At 47.8% G+C, this 16,503-nt stretch overlaps 3 protein-coding genes and 1 pseudogene across 4 annotated transcripts in view; 1 reads left to right on the forward strand and 3 right to left on the reverse strand.

The window, feature by feature from the left end:
• LOC136468101 (callose synthase 3-like) overlaps positions 1–6,291 on the reverse strand; it is a 29,808-nt gene extending 23,517 nt beyond the window's left edge. Inside the window, 9 exon segments of the mRNA XM_066466972.1 lie at positions 3,872–3,998; positions 4,087–4,178; positions 4,267–4,359; positions 4,465–4,581; positions 4,693–4,803; positions 4,943–5,036; positions 5,155–5,380; positions 5,502–5,867; positions 6,004–6,291. Of these exon segments, the coding sequence (XP_066323069.1) occupies positions 3,872–3,998; positions 4,087–4,178; positions 4,267–4,359; positions 4,465–4,581; positions 4,693–4,803; positions 4,943–5,036; positions 5,155–5,380; positions 5,502–5,736 (1,095 nt within the window). The 5' untranslated portion in view covers positions 5,737–5,867; positions 6,004–6,291.
• On the reverse strand, positions 2,147–3,186 carry LOC136468102 (uncharacterized; annotated as a pseudogene).
• A 511-nt stretch (positions 6,292–6,802) lies between the features above and the next one.
• Positions 6,803–9,933, reverse strand: LOC136466348 (uncharacterized). Its single transcript, XM_066464715.1, has 3 exons — positions 7,569–9,933; positions 7,371–7,489; positions 6,803–7,273 (listed from the first exon to the last, which is right to left on the reverse strand). The coding sequence occupies exons 1-3, from the start codon at positions 9,424–9,426 to the stop codon at positions 6,803–6,805; spliced, it is 2,448 nt and encodes an 815-aa protein (XP_066320812.1). The 5' UTR covers positions 9,427–9,933.
• A 1,891-nt stretch (positions 9,934–11,824) lies between these two features.
• Positions 11,825–13,963, forward strand: LOC136464909 (outer envelope pore protein 21, chloroplastic-like). Of its 2 annotated transcripts, none has more exons than XM_066463858.1 (5): positions 11,825–12,067; positions 12,209–12,298; positions 12,406–12,561; positions 12,688–12,786; positions 13,680–13,963. In XM_066463858.1, the coding sequence occupies exons 1-5, from the start codon at positions 11,978–11,980 to the stop codon at positions 13,761–13,763; spliced, it is 519 nt and encodes a 172-aa protein (XP_066319955.1). In that variant the 5' UTR covers positions 11,825–11,977; the 3' UTR covers positions 13,764–13,963. The 2 variants fall into 2 exon arrangements, with proteins under 2 accessions (XP_066319955.1, XP_066319956.1); XM_066463859.1 differs by lacking the exon at positions 13,680–13,963 and adding an exon at positions 12,903–12,974.
• The last annotated feature ends 2,540 nt before the right edge of the window (positions 13,964–16,503 follow it).

Below are 16,503 nucleotides of genomic sequence, written 5' to 3' on the forward strand. Positions count from 1 at the left end.
CCAGCTGATGAATGGGCCAGGAGCGTGAGGCGGCGATGCTGAGGACGGGGCGGATCGTCGCCGGTTTGACAACCGGGCTGAAGGTCTCGTCGTAGTTGACACCAGCTTGCTGGGAGAAGCCGCGGATGACCCAGCGCGCCTTGTGCTAAGCCAGAGTATCGTCCGAGTGGAACTTGTGTTTGAACAGCCACTTGCCGGTGACAATATTAGCGCCGGCGGGCCGAGGTACGAGGCGCCAGGTGCCGTTGGCGAGGAGAGCATTGTATTCCGCCGACATTGCAGCCCGCTAGTTGGGGTCGGCAAGGGCGCTGCGATAGTTGGCCGGAATCGGGGAGGTCGTCATGGCGGAGAAGCCGTAGCGGTCGACCGGACGCCAGCTGCCAGTCTGTAGCCGTGTCACCGGGCGCGAAGGTGGTGGAGGCGCAGCAGGCGGTGCTGCAGACGCCGAGGGTGCCGTCGAGGGCACTGGGGGCGCGGCAGGGGGCGCCATGGGTGCCGCAGGGGGCGCCGGGGGTCGTGGACGCCGCTGATAGGTGGCCCCAAAGCGACCAGTCCCGCCCGGACGCGGAGCAGGGTGTGCTAAAGCCGGGGACCCGCCCGGAAGCTGCACCGGGCCGGCGTAGATGATCGCCGGGTCCTGGTAATCCAGCAGCACAGCTTTGCTACTGGGAAGAGGCGCAGATGAGCGCTCAATAGCAGTAGGAGGCGGAGTGTCCGCTGGTGGAGAAAGTCCCTGCATCAAGAAGTCAAGTGATGACGGCACGGAGGCTGCCGACGGAGCTGCAGCAAAGGGGAACACAGTCTCATCGAACACAACATGACATGACACTACGACACACCGAGTGGCCATGTCCAGGCAGCGGTACCCTTTGTGGGAAGAAGGGTAGCCGAGGAACACGCACGGGGTCGATCGAGGGGAGAGTTTGTGGGATGTCGTGGCATTAAGATTTGGATAGCAGAGGCAACCGAACACACGAAGGGAGGAGTAATCCGGGAGCTGCTAATGAAGGAGTTGGTAGGGGATGGCATGTTGTATAGAAGCAGATGGGCGCCGGTTGAGCAGATATGTGACAGCGGCCAAGGCTTCAGCCCAGTATGGTGGTGGCATGGAGGCGTGGAGCAGCAAAGTGCGGATGGTGTTGTTGATAGTGCGAAGTATGCGTTCGGCTTTGCCATTTTGTTGGGAGGTGTAGGGGCAGGAGAGGCGCAAGCTGATGCTGTGGCTGGAGAGGAAGTCAGTAGTGGCCCGGTTGAGGAACTCGGTGCCATTATCAGCCTGAAATGCTTTGGGGGTGACGCTGAACTGCGTACGAGCAAAAGCGATGAACTCAACAAGATGGCGATGAACCTCATATTTGTGGCGTAATGGAAAAGTCCAACAAAAATGAGAAAAATCATCAAGCATTACAAGATAATATTTGAACCCCGAAGTGCTCAAAACAAGGGATGTCCATACATCACAGTGAAGTAACTCAAAGATAGAGGTAGTGATAGATGTAGAGCTACTGAATGGGAGCCGGGTGTGTTTGCCAAGTTGACAGGCATGACATAAAGACCGCGGCTGCTTATTACATGACATGACAAACATGTTCTGTAGGGTGGCGAGGGCGGAAGGACTCGGGTGACCAAGACGATGATGCCAGAGCGTGGCCGAGGTGGCGAGGCTGCAGGTGGGCGGTGGCGTGGGGGTGATGGTGTAGAGATCCCCGCCACTATTGCAGCGAAGAATCACGCGTCCCGTCTGCAGGTCCTTGACAGAAAAAACCCAGAGCGTCAAATTCAATGGAACATGAATTGTCGCGAGTGAATTGACGGACAGAAAGAAGATTGCGCACTAGAGTAGGAGCAACAAGGACATTGTTAAGGTGGAAGGTAGTGTTGGTTGCCGACAAGGTAGAAGTGCCACGATAGGAAATAGGAATGTTACTGCCATTACCAACAGTAATGAAGGAATCGGAGTGAGGGAGGCGGGAGAGGAGTATACCATCCGAGGGCGACATGTGTGTAGATGCGCCCGTGTCGAGGACCCAGGGGTTTGAACCCTGGAGGGACAGCTGGTTCAGGGCAGCAACAAGACCGGCCTGATTCCAGGGACCAGTGCCCGGCTGAGGAGGGGCGTCGTCGGAGTACTGTGCTGGGGCGAAGGCAATGTGGGCCAGCGGAGGGGGTGGGCCAGCGGAGGGGTGCCCAGGACGCCAGGGCCGCTGTGGGGGTGCCACTACTGCTGGTAGCCGCCCCACTGCTGCTGTTGGCCGCCCCAGGGGGAGAAGCAGAACCAGGGGCCGGCTAGCTGGGGAGGGCCGCGGCTGCCTCCCTGGGACGAACCGCCACCACCCTTCCGCCGATTGCGATAGCCGCCGCCGCCGCTGCTGCCCGACCGGCCGCCGTGGCCAGAAGCGCCTTGACTGCCCATGGACGCATGGCAGGCAGTGCCGCAGGAAGGAGTTCCTGCGAGGAGGGCGGTCTGGGAGGTGACCTGGCCCTCGTTGGCAAGGCGAAGCTCCTTGAGGACGAGCTTTTCGCGGGCGGTGGCGAAGTTGGGCAGCGGATTGGAATCCGCGATGTTGTCGGCGGTGCTAGGAAAACGGGGGTTGAGGCCGCGCAACAGGTTGAGGACAAGCTGCGATTCGATGACGGTGTGGCCGACGTCGCACCGGGCATCGGCCGTGGTCTTCATCTTCTGGCAGTAGGCGTCGATGGAGAGGTCACCCTGAGTCATCAAATGGAATTCGTGACTCAGGAAGACGGTGCGAGAGGCCTTGTTCGCCTGGTAGATGCCGGAGATTGCCGTCCACAGCTGACGGGCGGTCTGATCCGGGGCCTCGGAGAGATCGAGGACGTCGTCCCCGACGGTGCTGAGGAGCCAATTGCGGACACAGGAGTCAGCAGCAGCCCAGGCCGTGTCGGTAGGGCGTGCCATCGACGTGCAAGAGAAGGTCGAATTTGCCGCAGAGGGAGAGGAAGAAGGACGACCAGCAAGTGAAGTTAGGGCACTTCAACTCGAGGGTGATCGGCACATGGGATTTGACTGAGATGGTGGCGTAGGGAGGAATGGAGAAGACAGCCGGTGCCGAGGCTGAGGATGAGGAGTCGGTGAGGGCAGTAGAGGAATCGTTGGAAAGGGGAGGGGTAGTCATGGTGGCGGCTTGGCAAGAAGGACCAGTGCCGGGGGTGGGAGAGGGAGAGAAGGGCGCGACCAGGGTGGTGGCGCAGCAGCGGGAGGAGGGGGTGGGCGAGTGGACCTAGGCCCGGACTCGTGATACCATGTAGAAAAGTATAGGAATTACACCACACACCCAATGTGGGGGGTGCTGGATATATATAGCCACAGTCACAATACAATACAAGGCAACTAGGCTATGGTTAATCACTATCCTAAAATACATGATCCTGATGGATCCTTTCCTAATGCTAGCCTTCCTAATGAGTCATTTCCTATTAGTACTGCAATCTAAATTATTGGTCAAAGTTGCATCTTTGGGATAGTGTCATTGTCTATATAACTATTTCATAACTAGAGGAAGAAATTGCTAATGTTGTACTGAGGAACTGTGTACATGAGGCAGCTAGACAGAGACTATTTTATTCAACTCTTCCGCATGGTTGTCCTTGTACCAAAGCAAAATTGCACCCAACATAAGCATTCTCACAAACTGTGGAAGCAAACAGAATGTGATTGTTCAGATTATGCTACCAGCTTTGTGCAAGCGAAGATCACATAAGCTAAAATCATACTATTTCTCAATCAAATTTTCGTCATACAAGACAATTATTTATGCTAGAAGAACTAACCCTTGCAAGATTCATTTCAATAGTTTAGTAAGTATACAATGCAATAAACTTATTTTGGAAAACTCAGGATTGTCCATACATGATGATAGATATAGCAAAGACACTCTGGCATGAATCTCAGGTTAGCTGCCTCGCCCCATATGAGCAGATAAAGACCCATATAGAGAAGCTTGCGTTGTTGAACCTCCTGTTGGATAGTCGGCAACCTAGATTGGAAATGATCAATTCAGAGTCAATCAGTATTGAGCAGAGCATATAACTACAGCTCTTTACAGAATCATGAGCATCTCATACCATAAGCTGCTTTTGCGGCCAAGATATTTGCACCATCTCTTGTAATTCTTAAATAGCTTCTTCATTACTGTATCCAGCGCTCGGTCATCCAACTGAGAACATCAGCCAGTAAGAAATGGGTAAGTGCCACAAGCATGAAGCACCACATGTGTTTTATATGATATTGATCAAAGGGGATACCTTTGGTTGTTGATCAAGTTTGGGAATCTGTCTTATGTGCACGTTGGCAAGCAAGAGTATGAGATGCTCCCTTTGGTTGGATACGTTATCTTTCTGCGGAGTGATGAGCAAAGTTAGAGAGCATGGATTCAGAGGTCAGGTCACAAACAGTTATGAGCCAGAGGATGGTGAAAAGATCATCCATCCAAGTGTGATAACCTGGAATCCAAACATGGCCTGAAGCCAGGCAAGAAGATCTGCATCGGGCTTCTTGTCGTGTTCCTTGGGCCATGGCAGACCTCTGGTGTTGCGAAGAGCGTGGAAAGCAGCTTGGATCTACACACATAATGATGACACATGCAAGGCAACATATAAGTCATAGCGTAAATGCATAACCCTCATGTGAGACTATGAATGGCAGCAAGTTGATATGAAGTAGGTGGCAACCTCAGGATAGCGCATGATAGCCTGGTTGGCGCTGTCAGGATCAAGCGGGAGGATATTGTAAGGAAGGTATAGCTTCTTCTTTTCCTCGACCTGGTTGTGCGTCTCCAGAATCTGCAGGGGTGGTTGTGTTGTGTGAATAGGGAATTAAGGAGAGGTGCAATAGGAAGATGCAACCAACCAGTAGAAGTGAAGCTAGAGCTACTAGTGCATATATCAATGGTACTCCAGCAAGAAAGGTAGTGATGGTTACCGACTGATCGACTTCGATTTTCTGGGAGACGTTTACGGCTTTGAGGACCTCAAAGAGCACGGCGGCAGTTTGATAAGCTTTGGTGAGCTGAGCCCTGGGATGGATGGATGGAATGATCGGTCGATTTGGTAATAATAATTTTATGGTTACTTTTATATTTAGAACGGCTAAGTAATAATGAATGGGATAAAATAAAGGAGGAAGAGACAGACCGGTCGGCTTTATCAGCAGCGTTTTGAAGCGCCTGAATGTACTTCTTGTAGTAGTGCTGGTAGAAGCTCTGCATTTCTCTGGCGTCACTCTGCTTGACCCTGCCCTTGAGCGTGGGATCGTTCTCCCTCTCGAGCCTCTGCAGCAGGGCGGTTTTGAACTGGCGGACACCACGGCCGCTGGAGGTGGGGTCGAGGCGATGCGCCTTCTCGAAGGCGTAGAAGCGGCCTGGAGAGGGAGGGGGAGGGGGAGGCGGAGGCGGAGGCCGAATTATTGATTGATTGCAGAGAAAAAGGGAAGCAGAAGCAGCAAACAAACTGAAAACGAAACGAATTCTACTACTACTCACAGAGGTAGGCTACTCGCGGGTTGCTGGCCTCGACCTCGTTGGCCACACGCAGGATGGGCGCGATCTCGACAAGCGACGACGGGACGACCTCGCTGTCGAATATGGAGTCGCCGAGGTTGCCGGCGGTCTGGGTGCGGTAGATCCTCCTGGCGCCGGTGGAGGCAGGGGAGGCGGAGGAGGAGTCTCCCCCGGGGGCCATCCTGCGGCCCCCGCCGCCCCCCGAGGAGGACGCCATGGGTATGGGCGGGTCCTCGGCTACTGACTAGCGTAGTAGAGCAGCAGCAGCAGCAGCAAGTGAATGGCGATCGATGTTTTTCTTCCTCCTCCTCTTGCTGATGATCAATCTGCTCTCTCTGCCTCCCTCCCCTGCAACAGCCAGACTTGAATTAAACCAGCATGGAACGGGAAAGCAGAGCCAGTTTATATATATAATTTGATTTGAGAAGAAACTTGGAGAAAAAAAAGGAAAACAAAAAACTGACCGAGGGAGAGAGATACATACAGATACACCTATTTGGGAAGGAAAGAGGGGGCGCGGAGAGCGAGTCGCCTCCGGACGGATGGATCGTGCGGGAGGAGGAATTGATTTCTGGGGGAGGAGGAAGAGGAAAGGCGCTGCCTCCGCCGCGTCTTGCCCCTGGTGGTGGTGGTGCAGGTGCTGGACTGCTGGTGCGAAGAAGAGAAGAGGAGAGAAGCGCTCCCGGTGGGAGTGCGAGCTTTGCTTTGCTGTGTGCTCTGCTGCTTTCCCAGCTTTCCCTCTCCTCTCCTTCTCCCGAAAAGCATGGCCGCCTGCTTTCACTCGCCTCACTTTTTTGCAGTGTAGGGGGGGTGGGGGCAGCAGCCCTGCCCAGCCCAGTGGCGGTGGGTACACGTACAGACAGCAGAGGCGTAGAGCAACCCAAGCGACGAGACCCGCGTTTTACTCTTCCTCGACGTCGACGGCGACGTCGGTACCTCGCGCACCTGCTTCTTTGAATTTCACCGCCTCTCTCCAAATTATATTCATGCTCTGTTTAGAACGGGAGCATAGTTTTTACGGCGGCGTGGCGAGGCGCGGCGACCCACCACCTTCACACCTTTACAGCGTCTATGGCGCGCGGCGTGGCGACGCCATACACACATCGGCGTGGCGAATACATACATTATAGTCTAGGATATTAGGAAATTATATTGACAAATGGTAATGCAAATGTAGCTTAAAAGGTATAGTCTACAATATTAGCAAATCAAAATAGCAATGTAAATGTAGCACAAAAGACATAGAACTCTCTCATCTCTCAAACTTCCAAATCTCTCATCTCTCAAAAGTCGTCCAATGCAAACTCATCGAGATCGTTAGAAGCATCCATGTTCTCTTCACCATCTTCAGTAGCATCCATTGGTTGTTCACCAAAATCATCTATATCATCATCATCCAAAATGATCTCTTCTTCCTCTCCCTCTTCCTCATCTTCTTCAACCACTCTTGATATATGCCTTGCATGACGAGCGTAGGTCCTAGGAAGATTACGACCTCGAAGCTCACGTGATGCACCAATGGCTTCATCAACTTGATCCCATGTGAGGTCCGAACCACGTGCACCTTCAGGTTGGGCCATTGGGTCTACCCATTCATTGTTCCAATCAAAATCTTCTATAACCAAAGGGTCATAGCTTTTACCCGCTTCCTCGCGGCGCTTTCGGAACCTACTAGTCATTTTCCGATTATAGGAAACATAAACCAAATCATTCAATCTTTTATGCTCCAGCCGGTTTCTCTTCTTAGTATGAATCTACAATTGATCATAAAGCAAGCAAAGTTAATAAAATATGCTTTAACCGGTTTCATTCAATTGAATCAGAATTATGGAACTTGAGTACTTTACTTACAAATTCAAAAGTGCTCCAATTACGCTCACAACCGGATGATGAAGCACAAAGACTAACAATACGCTTTGCAAATCTTTGTAGGTCAATGGATCGGCCACCATACGTACGCCACCAATCAACTAAATTAACAATACACATTCATATATTAGGATTTAAGCCTTAAATAACATGCAGCAATTAAATTTTTAAATCACTTACGAGGGTTCTTTGACTTCATGGTTTGGAGGGCCATACAATTCTTGAAGATATCTCCACGTTGATCTTCATAGAGCATGGATTGTTGATCAATTTTGTTTCGAATGCTCTCATCTTCCACCATTCGTGCAAGCACATCATTGAAACAACCCCTTAGATGACCAACATATTCATCATTCTCCTTTTGGATGGTATAGAATTTTCCTGGGTTCAAAAAGAGGGCAGCGCCATAGAGTGGGGTATCCATTTGCCTATCCCAACGACTCTCAATAATTTGTATGATCTTGTTGAGCAAGCTTCTCTTGTTTTCAGTAGAGAAGCTAGCCTTGATCTTCTCTTTTGCATGATTCATGAGAGCAGCAACCTCTGGCATGGCAGGCCTCTCATCACCATCAACCACCCTCAACACAATGATAAGTGGTAGAGAAGCTCTAAGGCAATCCTCAACGGAGTTCCAAAACTCCCTAGAAAGCACAATATCATACACTTTTTTCCCGGCCTCTGTCTTTGCTAGTTTGCAACCAGTCCAATCCTCGGTGGTAAACAGAAATCTTAATGCATCTTTGTGCTTGTACAAACTCTGCAAGGTGAGGAATGTGGTAGCAAACCGAGTGGCTGCGGGTCTCACAAGATCCCTCCCATTTGTCTTCTCCCTCATTGCACTAAGAAGTCTTCCATGTCTATAGATGAAAGTAGTGACATGCCGGGCACGTGAGATAGGCTTCTTAAATTCCTTCAACTTCCCTACGTCTTCCAACATAAGGTCTAAGCAATGTGCAGCACAAGGAGTCCAATAAAGTGTAGGAAACCTCTCCATGAGAAGCTTGCCCGCTGCTTTATAGTTAGCTCCATTATCAGTGACAACTTGCACAACTTTATCTACTCCAATGTCCATGATTTTCTTCTCTAACAAATCAGCTAACATCACCTGATCATGAACTTCACTTGATGCATCAATTGACTCCAAGAAGAAAGTCCCCTCCGGACTATTGACTAGAAAGTTGATCAAATGATGCCCCCTCCTATCTGTCCATCCATCTGACATCAATGTGCAGCCATATTGTTTCCATGCTTCCTCATGTTTCTTCCTCAAATCATCTGTCTCCTTAACAACCTTTTGGAGCAATGGCTCCCTAAGCTCATGGTAGGTAGGAGGCTTATACCCAGAACCGTACTGTGCAGTGGCCTCTATAGCAATCTCAAACTGCCTAGAATTTACGGCATTGAATGGTATGCCACACTCATAAAAGAACCTGGCCCACTCTAAGTTGACAGCTTCTCTTTCTTCCTTTGTCCTCATGCTAGCTTGAATACTGATTTGAGAAGGACCCTTCGAGTGTCTTTCTTCCACAACCTCTGTTGGAGTTCTCCGAAGCATTGAACCAACTGACTTGCTGGGCTCTTTTGGAGCACAGAACTTCAATGTGGATTGTTTCCTTTTGGCAGCTGTCCCTGAACTAGGATGCACAATGCTTCTAGCAACATCTTGGGACTCCTCTATCAAAACAATCACATCATCTTCCCCTTGTTGCTCTCCTTCTTCATCATCAAGGACAAGTGGTCTCTTCTTCTTCTTCATAGCATCTTGCATCTCTCGTGCAATAGTTGTTGTGGTATTGACACATTTCTGAACATCTCCATAACCACCCACAAGATGCTCCTTGAGCCTTGTAATTCCTCCAGTTATTCTTCTATCACATAAGCAACACTGCACAACATCTCTATTGCCAATGGTTGGCCAAAATCCATATTTCCACCCAGGATCATTTGACTTTGCCGGCTTCCGCTTTGGATCAGTCTTTGGATCAATATTTGATGCCGCGTCCGAGGCCTCCGCGCTTCCAGTCCCTTGAGTAGCCATGTTCTGTACTTCTGTCAAAAAAAAGAAAGGCGTTGAAGAACAGAGGCACAGAGAGAACAGAGAAGCAGAGGCAGTGAGGCACTTCAACTCACCACTTCGTGTCTTCACTCGGGCTCGGATCACAGAGGCACAGAGAGAACAGAGGAACGGAGGAACAGGCGGCGGCGGCTCGGGCTCAGATAGGAGGCGCCTCCAGGCAGGGGAACAGAGGAACAGAGGCCTCTCTTCTTGGTGCGCAGCCGCCCGGCCTCTCTCTTCCCCGGCGCCCTCCCCCTCCCCACCACCCTCCCTTCCCCTATGCGCCTCCCCCTCCCTTCCTCCTCGCCCGCACGGGAGTCGCGTGCAGGGGAGCTCAGATCGGAGGCGGCTCCAGGCGGGGGACAGAGGAACAGAGGCCGGCGGATCGGGAGGGCGGGGGAGGCCGACGGACGGCGGCCGACGGAGGGCGGGCGAGGCCGACTCCAGGCGGCGGCGGCTTGGGCTCGGATCGGAGGCGGCTCCAGGCGGGAACAGAGGAACAGAGGATGGGTGGATCGGGAGGGCGGGGGAGGCCTACGGACGGCGGCCGACGGAGGACGGGCGAGGCCGACTCCAGGCGGCAGCGGCTCGGGCCGGCGGAGGGCGGGCGAGGAGATTGCGGCGGCGGGGCGGGGAGATTGCGGCGGCAGGGCGTTTCCAGGCGCGGGGGGGTTCCTCTATTTGTGCCTGGGCCCGGCTGTACCCTACACTCGGCGTGTAGGGCGCCCGCCACAGCGCACTACGGCGCCACAGGACGCCATATCGGCGCCACGGGGACGCCACGGCGCTATGGCGGACGCCATACACGCCGGAGCCGTGGCGTCGCCGTGGCGAGAGCCATAAAACCGCCACGGCGATATGGCGACGATATGGCGACGCCACAATAACTATGAACGGGAGAATTTTATTTTTTATTTTTCGAAAATTAAATTATTCCTGTAGGATTCATGTACTGTACTGTACTGTCTCTACAAAATTCCTTTGTTTCTTTTCCGTTCCCATTGCAGGGCGGCAGGCGGTGTGGGCTTAGGGTGCGTTTAGATCAAAAAATTTTAGATTTTGGCTCACTGTAGCATTTCGTTTGTATTTGGTAATTAGTGTCTAATTATGGACTAATTAGGTTTAAAAGTTTCGTCTCGCGATTTCTCGACCAACTGTGTAATTAGTTTTTTTTTCGTCTACATTTAGTACTCCATGCATGTGCCGCAAGATTCGATGTGACAGTTACTATGCAAAATTTTTTGGCAACTAAACAGGGCCTAGCTTTCCCTAAGTAAGCAGGTCAAAGAGACAGAATTTTGAGTTTCACGCACACTCAGCAGTCACTTACTAGTCTGATGATTGGGTATGTCAGTCATATGTGGCGGTAGGTCGGACCGAAAAGGATCATGCTCCTCGTCTCTTCTTTTCTTCCCTATCTACTGCTGCGTGGCTTAATGGCGAAGCTACCTCACATCCATTCCGTGGATACTCTCATCTCATCTATATCGTCTATGGAAAATAATAATGCGTCCCATATATATAGTAATTTGATTTGAAAATAGTATGTTATCTTAAATGGGCATGTTTGTATTTTTTTTTTTTACAAAATGCTACGTCGAAGTAGTTCATAACAGATCCAATAATACATGTAAATCTAAGAATTTTATAATTAAATCAAAAGTAAAAAAAAAGGCTTGTCTAAGATCCACTTACATTTTGGAACTACTAGTGCACTAGCACGAGTTTCACTTGCTCTTCTTTTTAAATGCACTCCTCCTATATTTCAGGTGCCTGAACTTTAAGGTTATTTTAGACAACATTCATATACAAACAACTAGTACAAGTAAAATTGTTATTTTTGTGATTTGTTATTTGTCTTTGTATCTAATCTATCACTTTTTTGTTCTTGTTTGATTATAGAAATAATTTTAAATTGTTAATTTTCTTTGTGCAAGCATAGGTTTTGTCGAGTTTGTGGTTTTGTTTATTGTTTAAAGGGTATATTAGTCTCTATATAAATCGAAAATTGCAGAGTATGCCTATATAAATTACAATGATCTAAAGCTACAATTTCAGTATAAAATATATGTAATAACTATCATCCGAAAGGAAGCTGAAATTTAGGCATATGAATTTTAGCAAGTCCCTTTTAAATGAAAGGATGTTTTCCTGCTATATTTTCAAATGGGGAAAATGAAAGGCAAAAAGGCAACAAGGTCCGAGGCCAGCCTCAGAAAAAGGGAGTGAAAGGGAGCCCAGAGCGGCCGCCGGCCAGCCCATCCCAGCCCATAAAATGCCGTGGTATGATGATGGGGCCCGGCCTATCCGGCCCCGCCCATGGCCCATCATCTCTCCTCGTCCCCCCTATCCTACCCGCAGGCGGCGGCTAATAGGCAATTCGGTCTCGCCACGTCGCAGTCCGCCCCCGCCGCCGGAGTCTCAGATTAAACCCTACCGGACCTATCGTGGCGCGACTGCAGGAGCTGCTTGCTTCTGCTGCTGCTCTGTCGCTCTGTCCCTCTCCTCAAGCGGTCACGCCCGCTGCCCGCCCATGGAGACCTCGCTGCGCCTGCGCAGTGGCGGCGGCCTCCGCATCCACGCCAAGGAGAAGCTGCCCCTCGGACACAGCTCGCTGCTGCAGGTGTAGCTGCCCTTCCTCCTCTTCCCTCTAGTTAGTTTCTGCCTTGTAACATTCATTCAGTCGTCTGACCCTCTCAATTTCATCTCAACTGATTGGGTTCGGTTGTGTTTGGTTCGATTCGATCCCACGGCTGCCGCGCAGGCTCATGCGGAGCTCGACCTCCACAAAAGCCCCGCCGGAGTTACTGCCCCGAGTTACCTCGCTCTCTTTGTCAGGCACTTCTACCCCCAGGTCAGCCGTCAGCTCATTCCCTCTCCATGCCTGCCAACCAATCCTTCCTTTTACAAGTTATAACCAAACCAATTTGCCAAAAATTAAAATAAAAATGCCATGTCTAGCTATCAGCAAACCTCGGAGCTGGCGTCCAGTTGCACAACGGCGATGACCTCTCCTACAGCCTTCGCGCCAAGAAGGCCGTCCTGTTCAAACCAGACAATGGCTTCCTAGGCCTAAACCTCAAAGGACGCCTACTTATCGACAAAGAGTTCAAGCCGGTAACTTTCTCGCATATAGCAAAGCAAAAATACGCCTCCTGTCAGTCCTGTCCTGTCCCGTGTGATCTTATTAACCACACCACAACCTTGCTCTCAGTCTCAGCCTGTGCTCCTTGGTCCTTGCAGACAAAGACAGCTGGAGCCGTTGAATTGGCCTGGACCATACTTGACTTCAAACAGGGCCAAGATGTAAGGCTCAAAGTTGGCTACGAATTGTATGACAAGGTAATTAGACCATCCGTATTACCAGCCGCTTCATTTATGCACGAGATGCAAAATGTTCCATCGGCAAGCAAACCGCCTAAACAGCTGCTTCCTTTTAGCGATTTTTTTATGCAGAGAGTAGAATGCATGGGTGTAGGGTGGTGAAACATGATTAACCATGAACAAATGCAGTGTTCAAATAGCCTGTTCGCTGGTTGTTTTCTAGGCTGATAAGCCCGGCTGCTGCTGGTTTGTTGTGAGAGGAAAACACTGTACCATAGCTGATAAGCCCTGGCTAAAACCAACAAGCGAACAGGCTGAAAAGCCGCAAATATTCACAAGCTGAGTGAATTATCTAGTCATATAAGTTTCAGTTAGATTGCAAATTATTTCTCTGATTCTTTTCGCCTTACAATCCTCTGGGTGATGCTGGTTCACTCCTGCCTATGACCATAGCACATTAACATGATTGCTTCTGTCCGGATCATTTTGACTTAGTTAGACACTCTTTTCTGTGGGCAGTATTAACGCAGAGCACTTTCTCTAAAAATAAATTTACAGCTGGGATTGTTTATTTGTCACCAGCGAGGTTACCATATGTTCACTGGAGAAACCTTTGGGGAAAACATGTGTATCGCCCTGAGTGCAAGTAAATTGATGTGCTGTTTTTAACACTTCTTGGTGTTTGACATTCGTAGCATCCTAGTTTGTTGTTGTATCAAGGCATTCCCTTTTTGTTGTGGCTATCTATCTTGCTGATATACTTCGAAGTAGTATGCTCTAAAAAAATAGTACATTTGGTCTGATGCTACTGATTTGGGGCTAAACATGAGAGAGAGAGAGAGAGAGAGAGAAGAGATTGTCTTTGTGCCTTGTCGTGATCTTTTAAAATTATTATTGTTATTTGACTGCAGGTGCCTTATTTCCAGCTTAGAGAAAACAGTTGGACGCTGAATGCTTATATGGATGGGAAATGGGATGTTAGATTTGAAATGTGATGAGAATCCACTTTTCAGAAGTGTTTGTGTAGGATCTTATTAGCATCATTTCTTAAGCTACCAATTATGTACTGTACTGGAGAGTGTTGATACCATTAATCCATTTTTATGCAAACTGGAAACTATTTAGTATCTTTTCATCATGTATGTGGTACAGAACCAGAACTATTCATCTGGTTTGGAAGCGTACAGTTGGCTCACTGCATCAGCTTTGGTAGTCTTCTGTACTATAATAGTGTTTGTGTGTGTGTGTGTGTGTGTGTGTGTGTGTGTATATATATATATATATATATATATATATATATATATATATATATAGCTGCTCCCCTGCTCCCTTCATAATATGCCACTCGATTCTATCCATATGAGTTAATTAATTGGGTTTGTGCAGAGTAGGATCCGATAAGTAACGTCTTGCATATGTTATGCCTCCGTGCATAACTTTGTATATTCCGATACAAAATAAATTATTTAATTATTTGGGAGTATGTATGCATACTACGTATCATCTTTTATTTAAATATTTGGGAGTATGTATACATACGTAGTATCATTTGGGAGTATGTATACGTACGTAGTAAATTATTTAATTATTTGGAAGTATGTATACATACATAGAAAATTATTTAATTATTTGGGAGTACATGTACATACGTACATCAACGCTGAGTAATGAAAGTACATTACTCGGAGAAAAAATATATATAATACTGTAGTAGTATGAAACATACTTGCACCAAAAATGGGAAAATGTAGAACAAACTTTGGTAAAAAAATGTAGAACAATGTATTGCCACTGCTATAATCTAAAAACGTATCGAGTGATACAACCATATTGAAGTATCGAATGATACTTAATTTATGAAAAGAGTATCCGATGATACTCTTCTGTGATAAAGTATCTAAACATACTCTTTTTTCAAAAAGTGTCTAAACATACTTTTCTAACATACACTTCTCTGGAAAAATATCTAAACATACTCTTCTCTGAAAGATAGTATCCAAGAATACGCTTTTTAATTCATAGTGACTGTCGACGACAAGTGCAGAGAAGCAAGGAGAGAACGCCTTGTATCCAAGATAAGATGATTTGATTTAAGTAGTAGTGCGATTGTCTTATAATCCGTACTTCTCGGCTTGTTTTTTCAGCTGGAACGATGTTTTTCTCTCGCAACAAATCAGCCGGAACAGTATTTCGGCTTTTTTTTCAGCGAAGCGAACGGAGCCAAGATCAATGGAATCAACCGGATCTGCAATCTGCAAGGATAAGCCTCCTATTCGGATCTGCAATCTGCAAGGATATTAAATTGGAATTAACAAATCGAACACAACAAGAAGGATTAGTGAACTGAGATGGAAACAAGCAAACACGGATGAGCAACACAGATGACAGACGGGGGCTAGGCGCTCTTGATCACGAAAAACAGGCAACACGAGTGAGCAAGAGATTTGCCTACGGATTGACAACAAACTAAATGAGAAATACACGAATGGATTGATGGTGCTGTAATCGGTAATCCTAATTCAGATTTCAGAGGAGGTATGGACTGTTCGTTGTCGACTCAGCGCACGAGAACAGAGGCGTCGCTCGAGTTGGATAAGCCCGCCCGCCCGGCGGAGGCAGCGCACACGGCCTAGCAGCAGATACGCGCGGGCCTGGCAGCGCCACCGTCGCCGGGGCCGCGCCGCCGTCGATGGCCTGGCGTGCACCAGCTCGTCGGCGACAGGAAGTGGATGAGTGGACTAGTGTTCTGTATGCGAAGACAAACTGGCTAGATGAGGACGAAGATGCAGTCAGCCATGATTTGTGCCTACGTATATACTCGACCCACCGTCTCCCAAATCCGTTTTCCACGCTAATTATCCGGACACCCGCTCGTACGCTGATTTTTAAATTCACGTATATACGCATACTGCGCGTACCGACGGTAGGTACAAACGGGTCAAGGTTTTTTTAACCCGTTAGCTGCGGTAACAGAACAGCCAGCCTCTCGTGTGTGCCTAGGAGGGTGAGGTCGGAAAATTTTCCATATATATATATATATATATATGGATTTTATATATTCCTAGGAGTAGTTACTCCCATAATCAATAAATCACGTTACGTGTGTGTACATACTCATTTATCAGTTTGAGTATGTTGACATACTAATATTAAGATACTCTAAATCTTTACTATGTGAAAAAAATTCAAAAAAACACATATTTTTTAATATATTATATAATATTATGATAGTAGCATATAAAATAAGTATAACCATATACTCTAAGTATAGATATATACTTATCATACATAGTACTCTAGATGATCTAGTATGATATATACTCTATCTACGTACACTTCGTCGGGCCATATACGCCATAAATCTAGAGATATATACACATGGGAGTAACTACTCCATAGAAGTATGAATATATATATATATATATATATATATATATATATATATATATATATATATATATATATATATATACACTACCCTGTAGCTGGCTACAAAATAACTTATTATGTAGCCACTTTAAGTTACGATAATTATTATGTTAATTTACGAGATTATAGTAACTCCTTACTAAGTGGTTTACTATAACGTAATGGTAAATATCTCCATGTGTTATAGTAACCCAACTATCGTAAATATGTATTGACATTATCTAAATTAGTATATAAAATTATCGTAAATGGAGGTGACTACAAAATAACTTATTTTGTAGCTGGCTACTGAATATATATATATAT

This window comes from Miscanthus floridulus, chromosome 7 (assembly GCF_019320115.1).
Source record: "Miscanthus floridulus cultivar M001 chromosome 7, ASM1932011v1, whole genome shotgun sequence".
Classification (NCBI taxonomy): domain Eukaryota; kingdom Viridiplantae; phylum Streptophyta; class Magnoliopsida; order Poales; family Poaceae; genus Miscanthus; species Miscanthus floridulus.

Bases quoted from the DNA above. Each gene is read 5' to 3' on its own strand.
- LOC136466348 (XM_066464715.1), bottom strand. From the start codon at position 9,426: ATGGCTACTCAAGGGACTGGAAGCGCGGAGGCCTCGGACGCGGCATCA. The intron at 7,490-7,568 runs GTAAGTGATTTA...TTGTTAATTTAG, and splicing joins CATGAAGTCAAAGAACCCTC to TTGATTGGTGGCGTACGTAT. The intron at 7,274-7,370 runs GTAAGTAAAGTA...GATCAATTGTAG, and splicing joins ATTGGAGCACTTTTGAATTT to ATTCATACTAAGAAGAGAAA.
- LOC136464909 (XM_066463858.1), top strand. From the start codon at position 11,978: ATGGAGACCTCGCTGCGCCTGCGCAGTGGCGGCGGCCTCCGCATCCAC. The intron at 12,299-12,405 runs GTCAGCCGTCAG...TGCCATGTCTAG, and splicing joins TCAGGCACTTCTACCCCCAG to CTATCAGCAAACCTCGGAGC. The intron at 12,562-12,687 runs GTAACTTTCTCG...TGGTCCTTGCAG, and splicing joins TCGACAAAGAGTTCAAGCCG to ACAAAGACAGCTGGAGCCGT.